Consider the following 14246-nt stretch of genomic DNA (forward strand, 5'->3'; position numbering starts at 1 on the left):
TCAAAAACAAGGGCACATTGAATTTTTCTAGCCTATTCGCAAGATAAAAGTTCCAGATTTCAGCAAGAAAAAAGTGTTCTTCCAAATGCAGTGTTTCTCTGGCTGTTTCATTTTCCCATTATACATCGTTATATGCTGTGGCAGTTTCTTGAATAGTAAGAGGAAGCTAAAGGACTGAGAATGTTTGTTCTTTAATGTTTCTAAGTCAAACAACTTGTAGGAGAGAAGACAGTGATATGGTCTGAGCCTTGCTTTTAGAGGGCGGCTGGTTGTGCTTGAATGTGCTTGAATTTAGAGAGAGTTTTAATTATGGAGTAGAAAGATTAGATAGAAATATTTTCTGCCTAAGACTTGGGTATTCCCAAAGAGTGTCTGCCTTAGTAATGAGGGGATATTTTAAACTTTAGGGGTCGCACTGACCAACTTTGACTGCAGGGAGAACAGACCAAGCAGCTGAGGGATGGTGGTAAAGTAGCAGTGTATCTATAAGGATATGGACTAGGAAAAAGCAGTGCAGGGTTAATCCTAGGAGAAAAGGAACTTTCTCTTAGCTTTCATGGAGAAGAGAGGAGGTGAAGAGGGGAAAATATTTCTGCTTTGCTTTGTCAGTTATTCACTGATTTTTTCTTACTGCTTCACAAAATTGTTATAAACCTATTTTACTTCACAACGATCATACATATACATACACATGTAAACACACGTGTGCATGCATGCACACACATGCTTTGCCCTGACAGTTAACATTATTCATTGTGGTGTGCAGCATCACCACCTCCAGTAACAGCCGATGCCCAGAATATATGTGACTGAATGATTTGATTAATGGGGACTTGAAATATGAGCCATGTGAAAGAAAAAAGAGCACTGGAAAAACAAATAAATCTCTAATGATGAATTAAAACATGTCCAAGTGCTAACAAATGGGCTATTGGTAGTTTATAATCATAATCCAAACTTTAAGTTTTAAAAACTGTAAGTTACGGTAAAAAACAGTTTGAGGTGAGTTTCAGTATCATATCAAGCCTTTGGATATTAAAAGAAATTAAGGAGAAGAGATTTGTGTAATATATAACACAAAATAAGTCTACCAATAGGTTGACTTTTTTCCACCTTCCTGGAGAAACTTATTTCTTGTCCAGGTAGTAAGATGTTTTCTAGATTTTTCTAGATTTAATCTACAAACTCTGTGAGAATAGTACCTAGTGTATCTGTCTTACTGATACTAGGAGCTTGAACCGCATTCACACTCTCCTTTAACACAATAGAAAGGATTTGAAAGGAATTAATCTTTATGCAGAGGTTTCTATGAAGTCTAAATTTACTAGCATATCTTGGGGGTTTTCTTTTTATTATCTAATTTGAAACTGTTCTGTCAAAACAACATTCATGAATAATGTTTGTTTATTTTTATTAACCTGTTTCTAACCCCTTCTCCCTCTTTAGCCAATATAATGTGTATAATGCTAGATGAACAAAATAGTTCAGATTAGGAATGCAGTGTTATCTGGTAGAAAGGAGAAGCACTTGTTTGCTTGAGACAAAAGGTTTGAGTTCTGTTGTATGAATAGTAGAGTATAAAGGAAATCTCTTGCTGGAAATTTTATTTTCAGGGACAAGTCAGTAACTTTCACTAGCGCAAGGTTCATATAGCCTATCCGACTGATACTACTGTGGAATAAGTAAGAATACTCATAGTTCACAATGTCAACAGTTTACTTTCATAATTACTGCCTGAAATGGGAAATAGAAAGTGAGACTCTGAGTCCAAAAAGATCATTACTTTGCCAGCCCTCTCACGTGTCTCCACCATCATGCTGATGGTGCTGAATGCTCTCCTTCCCATGTCTGGCTAGCTTGCAGACCCTGGGAGAAGATACCTGAAGCCTTCTAAAAAGTACTAGGGAATGGATCCGTACATGAAAGGTGCATTTCTTGAATTTTCACATCTATAGAAAAGCTATTTAATATCAAGGTATCTCATAGTGCTCTCAAGGCAGATGGCCAGGCAACTGTAGGAAGGCATCTCAAGATACTATTTTGATATCTGTATTGTTGCAGTTTAACAGACATAACAGTAGCAAATGCCTGACAGCAGTCTGTCCTTTTTTGTTTCTCATGCTTGTAATTCTGTTGTAATATGTATTTATATACACCTTCCTGCTACCTAAAATGTATGAAAGAGTTTTGGTTTGCTATTTCATTCTCCCGGGATTCACTAAGTACTATCCCGGTAAGATTTGTGCATGTATCGGTCCCTGCTAAGCTTTATTAAATAATGTGCAGTGTCTTACACTCCACTAAAATCAATGACAGTACTCTACGTTGTGTAGGAATTGACTCTGTGCACGGAAAAGAAGTTTGGGCTAAATGCAAATATTTCCTTTCGGCATAAATGATAAGCAGTGTTTTGTGTATTAGTAGTAATATTGGCAATAAGTAAAACTGTTTTTCAGAATGTCATGAAGGAACTTAAAATTTCTACAATAGAAAGCTGGGTGGGTGCCAGAAACAGAAAAAGTACAGCACTAGTTTTTGATGCAATTCATACTCTAAGAAGCCAGACAAAACAATACCTGCAGAGGAAATTGTTCACAAGCAGACAGATGTTGTTTAGTGCAGATGGTGAATATGTGTGCAAGATTGATAGGGAAACCAACATGCCTATGCTAGATAAGCGTTCAGAATTATGAAAGATGGAAAAATTTTTGAAGTCATGTCTGATTCTACAGCCTCCATGGAACTTTACATAAATCGTAACAAGCTGGTTGTCAGGCGAAGTCCCATTGTCAATAAACACTTCATAGTGTTCAAAAACAATGCTTATCCTCTGCTAGGTCTGTACTAATGATTTAAAAGAAAAACGCTCCATGAACTCACACAGGTAAGAAATTAAGAAGCAAGGGGAGGGTTTTGGCTACTTTTGTGGGGGACATTGTATCTACCCTAATGCGTTTTGCACTCCTTTTTCTGTCTAGACAGAAATCAGTTTGCATCACAAATCTCTCCAGACTGCTTTGTGAATTAATAGCTAGTCAGATTACTTAAAGCCAACATCACAGTTTGTCAAATTACCTGGTCTGTACTTCTTTCTTGGATGTTTTGACTTTATACTGATTGAATCCTTCAAAGAACAGGCTGCCGGAGAATGAAAAATCCTGTGGAGTCGTTTGCCAGCTCTTGATATTTTGACCATTACTCAGCTGTCTGGAGGCAGCCACAAGCTGTATTGAATTACATTAAAACAATTGTCTAATGGCATGTAAGAAGAAAACTATATGAAGTAATTTTTCTTAAATTGCCAGGGAATTGCCACATATACATGCTTTTTTTCTTTTTTCCTAAGCACAGTACTGCGTATGTTCACCAAAATATCTCTAAAGATAGTCATCACTTCTCTTGGAGTGTGCTTTCTTATTCCCTCTTTGGCTGCTGTATTTCCAGAGGTTTGACTCTAGTAGGTAATTGCAAATATATGGCAAATGTTACAGAAATCCTTACTGCCTTCCCACACTAAGAAAATCAGCTTTCTGAGAGCTGATGAAAGTAAAACCACAGAAGCTTCAGTAGGTCAGCATGTGTTGGATCCTTGCATTTTTTAGTGAAAACAAAAGAATTATGACTAAGAGTCTGGCTTCTTCTTTTACTGCTGAGAAGTAAAAAAGGTCTTGAAGAGAGCAATCTCCAATGAGCTGTAGCTCAAGATGCCAGATGAAGAGAAAACTGAAAATTAACTTAAATTATCCTTCATTAAAAGGGGTCTGACCAACCAATGCACTGTTGCTTGTCAATCACATTTTCACTAGTACTGTGTGCTCCCAAGGTACCTACAGAATTCTGGTCCTGTCAGTGACCCCATCTGAAGTCTGACTGCTATCACTGTCCTTGCTTGTTGATGCTTCCAGATTCAAAGTAAACCTCTGTCATATTTTGTGCTATGTGATTAAGAAAAACAAACAAACAAACAAAATACACCAAAAAAACCAAAACAGTTGCTTCTATTTCTCTTCAATTGTAAATATTTAAAGCTTAATAGGGTACATTAATCATCATGGTTACATTGCTGAATACATTGATTTCAGCTTCAATGCATAAACCTGACAACTTCAAACTAGCTGGCTTAGGCATCTACAGCATCATAACTGCCTTAGTGTAAGCTTTAGCATAAACTTTTCCTTGACTGTCATAAATGATTTAATTTCTTCTCAAACCTGAAAACTGTTTTTAAGGACTGAAGTCCATGCTGCAATAGCAAAGTTGTTGTCTATTGTACCTGAACTGCCTAGATAGCAGCCTTGTCAGGTATTGATTACATATGCTGTAACCTAGATTCTGTGCCCTAAAACTGCATTATATTTCCCAGAATCACATTTGCTATTGTTCAGTTTTCTTCTCGGTATTTTCTAAGTGCTGTTTGAGATATCTTCAAACACAGTTCTGTATAACTTTTAAAAACTTGTCTCTTCATTTCTTGAGTGGCATAAAAGCTGTTAAATAAGCCAGAACTACTGCCTGACTAGGTAAAGGTGAAACAGAAACAGGTAAACTAAATACTTTTTTCATTGTGTTCTTGCAAGTTATCTGTAGGTCAGCAACACTACCATCTGTTATGCTGCCCTGCATATTCAGTTATTCTCTACTTTTATACTTCCAATTCTCTTTATATGTAACATGTACAGTTACCTGAATGAGAAGTTGTTACCTGATGGGCATACTGCTTTGCCATTAAACTGTTGTTGAGTATCTGATGGCTGGGGGAACACGAGGGAGAATAAGAGACAAGTTGTCTACAAGATGGCAAGGTTGCATCTTTTGGGACTTCACCAGGAAATCGCGACTGTGACTACTCGCTCTCTTTGTGTAGCAGGAAACTTACGGCTTCAAACCTACATCTATAGAAATATTTCTGTTCATTGCATCATAATGAACAACTGTTAAAATAGACCATACTCATTTCCCAAGACTCTATATGCATTATAGTGGAGGCAGCTAATGATCACATTTGTAGATGAAGGTGCAGATATAAAACTGCTCTACTTTTAATGTGATATACAGAAACATTCTGAAGTAAACATATTAGCAGTGATGAAATTTGTTAAAATGAAAGAGTTTCTGTTTTACCCAAAATCATTCTTTCTAATAGACTCAAGAACCACAAAGGGAAAGGATTACTCTGTAAAATGTAATCTTTCTTTCTAAATAACTGACAAAATAGTCAAGTACTTGCATGCCTAAGCATTTTACATGTTTCAGTGAACAGAATGCTTTTGTATTCATTTAGTCAAGTGTTAAATATGTTTTAAGGCCCTGAGAACAGCATTTCAGAGCTGCTTTCTGGAACACATTTTTGTGATGAAAATATTTGTCAGCTGATGATTGCCGGGAAGTAGAACAGACATCATTTACTTCAAATCATCAGATTCTACTTAGCACAGTAACAGAAAGAAAAATAATTACATAAGTCAAGATATAAAGCTAGAAAAATACCCGGAGCAGTTTGTGTTATGAAAATCTTAAAAGAATATTTCTTTTGTCAAATTAGTATTTTATTTCTATGCTTTCCATAATAGTAAGACTTTTAGGAAGGACCTAGAGGCCAGTAATTCTTGGTTTGGGGAGACCAAAACAAATAAAGGCAATGGCAATGTGTTACACACGCTTTTAGCCTGAGCTACCTTTTGATTAGTTCTTAGGAACTTTTATGTTTTCAGTTTAGCCAGTTTTTTTCATGATTGATCACGAATGTGTTGTAGTTTGCTCATCCAGCTCAGAAGACTGAGTAATTTAAACTCTGATTATTTTCATTACTAATTTCTTTTACAAGGATTTACTGCAGTTTACCATGTAATGTATAATTTTCAAATGTATTGCTTCAGTAAACAAACTACATCATCGTAGAATCCATTAGAATTTTTTTATCACTGAAGAGTGAAGATCAGCTCTTCTCATGTGACCCTTTTACATACTTTAAAACCTGGAAGAACGTTATGCATTAATTCACTCTGCTGTTTGGAAAATAGGAATTCTGCTGGATGTTTTATTTTGTAGTACCTTTGCCCTGCTTCAAAAAGCAGTTCTCAGCATGGTGGGAGTGATTTTTATTTCGCAGTCCTGAAATACCCAGCTTTCAAAATTCTGCTGTTAAATGAGCAGGAAACTAGTGTGCTGTATGGATCAGGTTGCATCCCCAGAGTCAGTTCAATCCGGGAGTACACACATGTGTTTAACAATATAGCTCTGACTGCTCATGACACACCAAGACTCCAAAAAAAGCTGATCTCAGTAGTTCAAAAACGAGCTTGTGTTACCTATTACTTTCCTGATAAGACCTTTCATGAGTCATTAATCTTCATCTGGGTCAGATAAGATCCAACGTGCTACAGTATTACCAGACGTGCCTCTTGCAGCTACACAGAATAACTGGTTTGTGTTGCCAAAAAAAAAAAAAAAAGAAAAACACCAAGCATGTTCTTCTGTCTGAAAAGCAGCTCTGTGCCAAATCTTTGGTTAGTCATTCATTTTTAGCCCATTTCCAGTACAGAAAGTTTTTTGATACATTGTTGTTTACAATTGGAAAAATTCCCTAACTTTTTTTGTTAACTGACTAAATGAGACAGTGATCTGCCGTTCCACAATGAAAATTAGGAAAGAAAAAAAAACTGAACTGTTAGAAAATGTTTTTCTTCTTTGAACTAAAAGATGTGAAGCTTACGTTACTGAACCTCTTCTAAAGAATAACTTTCTTGTGAAAGCTGTTGGAGTTGGAAGTATTTTTCCTAACTTTTCAGGTTGTTTTTATTAGCAATATTTTGTGTAATTGTCCAAAATGCAAAATATCCTTTTTCTTTTTTTTTTAATTTCCCATGAAACTGGATTCTATAAAACTTCCCTGATTTGTTTTTGAGACTAGACAGTAAGGAAAATCAAAAGAAACTCCTAATTAATTAAGGAAACCTACAATGTAACATTGCCCAGGTCTAAAATTATCTAGGTATGTTGCATAAATACTAAAATTATTTAGATTGGCTATATTGTGAACTTTTAAAAATATTAGGATGCCGTTACAAGTAGAGATAAAGTGACTTCTTTGAAGAATCCGGAAAATTTATGTGTAGATAATTGAACGTGCTGATTATAAATGGATGGAATTAAGTTAGAAGACATTACCCCATCTGAAATACCAACGGTCCAGCCTTCATACAACTTTTCTGACTGAGGCTCTGTAATAATCAAAGCATACACTATGGCACATGAAAGTAGAATGAACAGATTTCAAACAGCCACAGAATATGTCTGTGTCACAGCATTTTGAAGAGTTTCTGGGGTTGATGGTTCGTCCTGTATTTTTAATTTATCCATTCTCACTGGTGTGCAAACAGAGGGAGAAATTATCTTCCCAAACTCTGCATAAGAGGAATGTTTATGCATCCAGATTTTTTAATTCTGGTCAGTTTATACAGAAAAGTTAATTGGAAGAGATGACAAAATACATTCTGGTTTTACTGGGATTTTGATCTGAAATATGGCATTAAACATATAAAAATTCAGGGAAAGAAGGAATGATGTGGTTTATTTAGAGGCCCAAAAAGAGCTTGCAAGTATTAATTGTGTATGGAAATTAATATGTCCATTTGATGAAGTGCTATCCTCCATAAAAAATGAAGATATTGGGTGTGTAAAATGACTGCACAGACTTGTGACTGCAAAATCACTGTTGAAGACAGGCCCCTTTTTCAAAACTTAGCTTGGTGAATTTGCTTGTTTTAGATACAAAGTGATTTTTAGTAAAGTCATTTATCTTAGAAGAAGCTTTTCTGCAGTTCTCCCAACATTGCTTTGCATGAGGAGCACTTCTGGTGTCAATGCAAAAGCATTACATGGTACTTTAATAGTCTATGATGCAGTTTATTTTTCTGTTTATTTCCAGAAGAGATATGTACCCTTGTAATTGCAGAAACTTTTCCTGAAGATTCAGGCCTTTTCACATGCACAGCAACAAATGAACACGGTTCAGTAACAAGCAGTGCACAGCTAACTGTCTGCTCAGGTATGTGATGAAGGGAAAGAGGAAATTTTAATCATAGATCTTAGATAAATAATTTACCTGTGAAATTATCATCTGTTTCCCTTGTAGAAAAGAGCTGCTGTAAGACAAGGGGTTTGTCAACCTCAGAACATTCATATATAGCAAATTGAACGTTTTTATTGGCTCATTTCCTAGTATAGTATTTTTTGTTCATGTAAAATACATTTAAGTGTCTTCCACAAGCCTGGCAGATTTTTAAGCAGTGGGGTTCTGAGACTAGATGGCAGCAGAGGCAAAATGAAAGCAGATTAAATTATGCTACCAAAGGTGGCATGTGCCTTTTGTAAAATAAATAAGTGTGACGTGGTATGTTTAGATTTGTTATATGTTTACATATATATTGTTGTGGAATGTACTTAACCAGCTGCCATTGCCATGCATCCTTCAGCATTTTTAAATGATGATTTTTTTTTTTAATGATGCTGAGACTCCAGCAAGAGGAAATGCTGTTTCAGAGGTTGTCGTCCCATACTACTTACCAATTTCAGTTAGTGGCTGAATTTCTGAAAAAGAGTTAGATGGATCCGTAAGGTTCCCTATTGTGCCTTTTGCATGCGGCAGAGTCAGAAAGTGAATAGCCAGTCATGTATCAAATTCAGCATAAATTATCAGTAGGGAGGTCTGGAAAAATATCTGCACGGAACCGAAGAGGTCTCACCTTTAACGAAGTGAAAATACAGTATCATGTACTTTCTCTATGACTTGTTGGAGAGATGTTGTTTTTGATTTATTTCAGCCAACTCAGAAAGCTCTAGTCATGAATCACTGACAAGAGAATCCAACAGTGATGATTTCAATCATTTCCCACCGCTTCCTCCAGTTGAAATTAGCTCTCTTGAGCTTCCTCCTAAGAAACATACAGAAACCCACCAAGCAAACGAGTTGCAATCTGGTCCGACAGCCCTTCAACTACAGCTCAATTCATCTGAGGAAAAAACAAATGGCATCCATCCCATTCATGGAGTAAATGGAATGATTAAGCACAAGCCAAATGGTGATAAATCCATTCCACCTCCAGCTGCCTTGCTTTCACCCACTAAGGAGCCACCACCTGTGCTTGCCAAACCAAAGCTGTGAGTATTTTTTAATTTTTTTGGGGGGACCAGTGTTTGTTTCTTATAAACTTGTTATTTGTTGAAAGCAAAACTTCACCTGGAGCAATTTAGTGCTAGACAAATAGTGGACAATGCCTGTGCCTATTTCTTGAATAATCTTCTTACTGTGGTAATTTATGCCTCAAAGAGCTGAATAAAAGAACTGTGTTCTTTCTGATGATACTACACCAAAGAGAACTACACAATATATGCACCAAATTCTATAGAAAGATTTAAGATAAAGTCACAAAAAATAAATAAGTGATAGTGGCTGTTCCTCTGTGCTTTTTATTCTTAATCACTGTATCTAAATGTTGTAGTGGCCTCAGATTCTTGCATGCTATTCCTGTTTCAACACTGGCTAGCTATCTTTTTTCTGAATGTTCTTGGTTTTGTGTAATTAGTGGATATTCATGTGTGTACTGGTTATATTATTTCTTACATTAGGTTTATGTAAAACATGTAACTCATTCTTCTGTCAGACAGATTATAATGGTTCTTTTATAACTAAAAATCTGAAAATGGAAAAAAAAAAACAACCAAGAAGAAAGAAATAAAGTGGCAAAAATCATAGTATCATTTTTTTTACCTTATGTTAATGATGATACCTTACTTATGAAAGAGTGATCTTATGCTGACTAGTAGCTTATAGTTTGATTTTTAGCGTTGTGCAGAGTTCTCTTTTCCATCGCCCTTAAGAATTTTTTGGAGCCTGATGAAGGAACTAAAATGCTATTTTATTTCATTTGCATCAATTATCAGAAGTTGTTATTAATTATAAAAATGCATTTAAGAAGTAGCATGAAATATAGTCTTTAAGCTTAGCAAGGTCATTTGCCTCATTACATGTTTTCACAAGATAACTTGTAAAATATAAAAAAGCTGTTCTTGTAGCAATCATGTACTCATTTTAAGCACACAAAACCACGTGCTTGAGGCAGCAAGCCAACAGGGTTCCCTTTCTGCATGTGCCACTTTTTCTGTGTCTTTGTCAATCTAAGCAGTCTCTGACAAATGTAGAAGAGAAGGAGGAATGGAAGAAGTAGAATGACAGAGTGGTGGCAGAATAGCATATATGGTGATGATTGCATGTACGGGAAGAAGGTTGCTGAGGATGGCAACTTGCAGATGATACATGGTGCAGCATGAGTTGGGTTTCCAGCACATCTATTGCAAGACCCATTTGTGAAAAAAGGAGACAGTGGCTTCAGCAGAGCAGTAAAAAGCAAATTTCATCCCAGAGCTTTCTTTCCCTGAAGCAAGGTATAAGAAGTGTGTAATAGACTTCCCATTGTATAATGTTCACTGGTACTTGTGCAAAATTTGTTTTGTTTTTAAACATAGAATCTACATATAAACAGATATTAACATTGTATACAATGATGTGAGAGGGATGCTATTACAAGAATCCTTTTGGTTGCTGATTTCCAAATTGATGACCTTGGAATCCCTAGTGCAATTGAACTTGAGTGCTATATTTTGCCATTAACAACACTCAGTGCACAAGAGACTGATCTTGATGGTAGTCAAGATACATGTTTTGTTTAGCCAAAGTCAGCATAAGCCTATGCTGTTGTCAGAAAAGGAAATCCTGCCTTCTCATCATCAAAGTGTTTTGCGCCCAAGCATAGGGATGGCAAAAAAAGGGAAAAGGTGCTAATAGGAGGAAGAAAAGAAATGTCTGGCTGCAGAGACTTGAAATCAGCTTTCAGCATGTGGGAAACTGCATCCTGAGTCAAAGATAGCAAAATAATTGCATTAAAATTAGCTGAGTAGTAAATTAGCTATCTTAACTATGAGACTGATCACTTTTGAAGAGATCTAGGGAGTTGCATCTGTCCATAGAGTTATTAGTATTTGATGACAGAGGTGGCATATATTAGCAATGACATAATAGTAAACATGTTTATTATAACCTCTTTTTTAAAATTCTTTAAACATTAAAAGTAATGTTTGATGTGTAGAAAGCTTGAAGTTTCTGAATATGATTAGTGAGTTTTAGTTTTGATGAAGACTGACGCTGATTTTAAACTTCCCAAATAATCTTTTCAAGTTTATCTTAACAGGTTTATCTGTGACTTCTCTGAAAATATTTTATTCAGCCAACACTGAAAGCAATTGCAAAGAGTTTGGGAATGATGGGCTGGTTTTGGTTTGGTGGTGGTTTATTATTATTATTTTTAGTTTAACAAGAAGGAGAGACTTGAATACCTTCTTGGAATATTAAATACATTTGCACCTTGGCAATGCAGCTGTAACCAACACCTGTAAATAATGATTTATCACAATTCTGTCCAATACAAGAGGTGGCATGATAGAGAGTTATTGTAGTTGTTTTCAGGATTGAGAAGTGTTTTTAAAGTCCTATGAAAGGCTCAGTTTGTGGTTTCAGAACTGTATATAATGTCCATGGTTTCAGAACTATGTATAATGTCCGTAGTTTCAAATGAAGAGCTTCCATCCATCCAAGTGTCTTAATATTACTATGATTTTTACATGTGCCTGTTAAAACAGTATGGTGTTCATGTGGTTACTGGATGTACCTACGTATGTGATGTTAGCTGGCTTTGTATAACAACATCAGTTCAAGGCTCATAGACTCAACGTGACTACGGTATAGCCCCAGAATTTCCTGACCAGACAGCTTCTGTTGAAATGGCTGTGATTTTATCCTCTTTGTGTTGGAGTGTTATTCCAGCCTGTTACATACAACTATCAGAAAGAATATCAGCTCAGCAGGAGTCATTCTCTTCCGTGCTTCTCCCTTGCAGATACAGAGAACAACTGTAGGTATTGATAACCACCTTTCTATAGCTAATCCATTAGCTTAAACTCAAAAGAAGCCAGTAGGAAGTACTATGTGTGACACATCTTTAAAGTTAGCACAGCAATACCTGCCCCTGGAATATGATCCACCTGATTTTTTCTTTACATTACTGTGAGAAGTAGTATTCTTCGTGGGCGTACATCACACATGTTGTGAAGAAGATGGATGGGCAGAATGGGCAGAATTCCTTAAATCCATGTCACCCAATTCTCTCTGACAATTTTTTTTTTGCAGTGAAAATGAAAGATGGGTATTTATTCTGAAAAAAAAAAAAACAAACCACCATTAAAAGTGAAAAGCAGCAAGATATAATTTCTTGCCATTTCTGAAGTTGTTGATAAAATAGCATTTGCTTCAACAGATGTGGCTACATTGTTTCCTGTTTTTTCTGAGATTTTTAGTTTTTCTAAAAGGTATTCAAAGTCTTAGTTTTTTGAATAATGCACAGAGAAAATTAAGCATAAATATAATTTTAAAGATATCAAGCAATTTTTTGTAACATTAGTATGGAAAAACTGATATTATAATTAAAATTATTCCTTAAGATAAGTTAATCTGGTTGATATGCATCAAAGTCACTGCTGTGTGAGCCAATAGAACTTCCTTAACTAAAAACACTTGTGTTCACACTGGTCATGAAAGTGATACTATTTTTTGAACAGAATTATTTGTCACTTCAATCTCCATTCCTCAGCAGCTGAGTTCTCTTTCACATTTTTTTCTGTTTTGTAATTGACATCTCAGATATTTTTGCAAAGATGCTAGTTCAGCATTTCTAGAATATCTTTTACATCCTTTATTAAAATGTTCATTTCACAACTTTTCACTCATTACTGAAATTATTCTTAACATGATCTTTCTGCTAGCAATTTGCTTAATATTGAACTTACTGTACTTCTAGTCATATACATGCTATGATGTTTGTGATGCCTGTGTCCTGCCAGGCGTTGGGTTTTAAAGATACTGCAAGAAATTATTATTTTCTTAATAATCGTATTTGATATATGCAAGTAATAAGTCACTGTTCATATTAGGAAGAGCTGGATAGAAAAAGAACATGTGAGAATAGCCAACAATCCAATAATTAATGCCTTGGAATATACAAATTCAGATATACGTCCTTAGTCTGGCTAAGAGAGCCCAGGCCACTGAAGCCCAGAGGGCACTCGTGCTTGGAGTTTCAGACACTCCACATTTATTCTTATGCAGAACAGCATTCTGGAAATGATGAGAAGATGTGACGTAGGAAAACTCCTTTCCATCCAGTTCCACTAGTGCATATATGAATGTGATTTGCTTTAGCAGCCCAAGTTAGAAAAGACTGACTACAGAAATGCTCAACTTGGATGTTAAACACTGATTTATGTAAGTTGTTGTTTAAAGTTATTGCATCTTCTGATAAAAGCCCAAATAGAAAACCATTCTTGCATTGTTTGAATGACACACAGAGCAGAGATCTGCTGCCATTATTTGTATGAAACAAAAAAGTAACTGAGGCTTTCCCAACTATGGGAAAGATATTTCAGCCTCCTTATATGTGATACAACAATGAACTATGTCCTAGTCAGTTTTCCATGTCTCCAAAACTTAAAAGTTAAAAAAAAAAACAAAAGCAGGTGTTATTAGTTTTGAATTAGGACTGTCAATCAGAACTATGTGCAGTATATATTCAAGATTTACTACACTAAAAATGTGTGAAGTGTCAACTTCGACATTACAGAAATATGAAAAGAAGAAGAAAACATGACTATTACCAAAAAAAGTGAACTTACATAAACAATAATTTAAATCAAAAGCAATAATTTAAAATTCTATCGAGTTTGAAAATTCACATTAAAATATGTACTCTTATAGAGAAAAGGCACTGGTTAGCATCCACTGTAATACATTCTAATAGAAAAAAAGGCTTAAAGTAATTGAGGGTCCCATATTCCATAAGGCTAAACAGAATTCAAAGTTTTAAGCATCATTGCACTTTACTTAGAAATTAGCAAGACAATCTTCATTTGCATAAGAAAAGTGTGACATGCTTGTTTTGCCTAGGTTTTAGTGATCACAGTAAATGTGTAACTTTGCAGTCATGAACAAAGGTCCATCCAGGTCCTCCCCTTCAGTTTCATCTGCTGTGTTCTTTCAAGGTTGATAAGGACCTTTGGATCCTTATCTTGTTAATAAAGTCTACCCAAAACAAAACTTTGATGTAAACATAATTACTACTGTAGAAGAAATAACTAATGCT

General features: G+C 35.5%; 1 protein-coding gene across 1 annotated transcript in view; it reads left to right on the forward strand.

Moving 5' to 3' along the window:
* Positions 1 to 14246, forward strand: part of PALLD (palladin, cytoskeletal associated protein) — a gene marked incomplete at both ends in the record, with an annotated part of 193699 nt that overhangs the window by 75730 nt on the left and 103723 nt on the right. Inside the window, 2 exons of the mRNA XM_080343535.1 lie at positions 7928 to 8047; positions 8823 to 9159. Coding sequence (XP_080199661.1) covers positions 7928 to 8047; positions 8823 to 9159 — 457 coding nt within the window. The remainder of the gene's footprint in view (positions 1 to 7927; positions 8048 to 8822; positions 9160 to 14246) is intronic.

This window comes from Nesoenas mayeri (assembly GCF_963082525.1).
Source record: "Nesoenas mayeri genome assembly, chromosome: 4".
Taxonomy (NCBI): Eukaryota; Metazoa; Chordata; class Aves; order Columbiformes; family Columbidae; genus Nesoenas; species Nesoenas mayeri.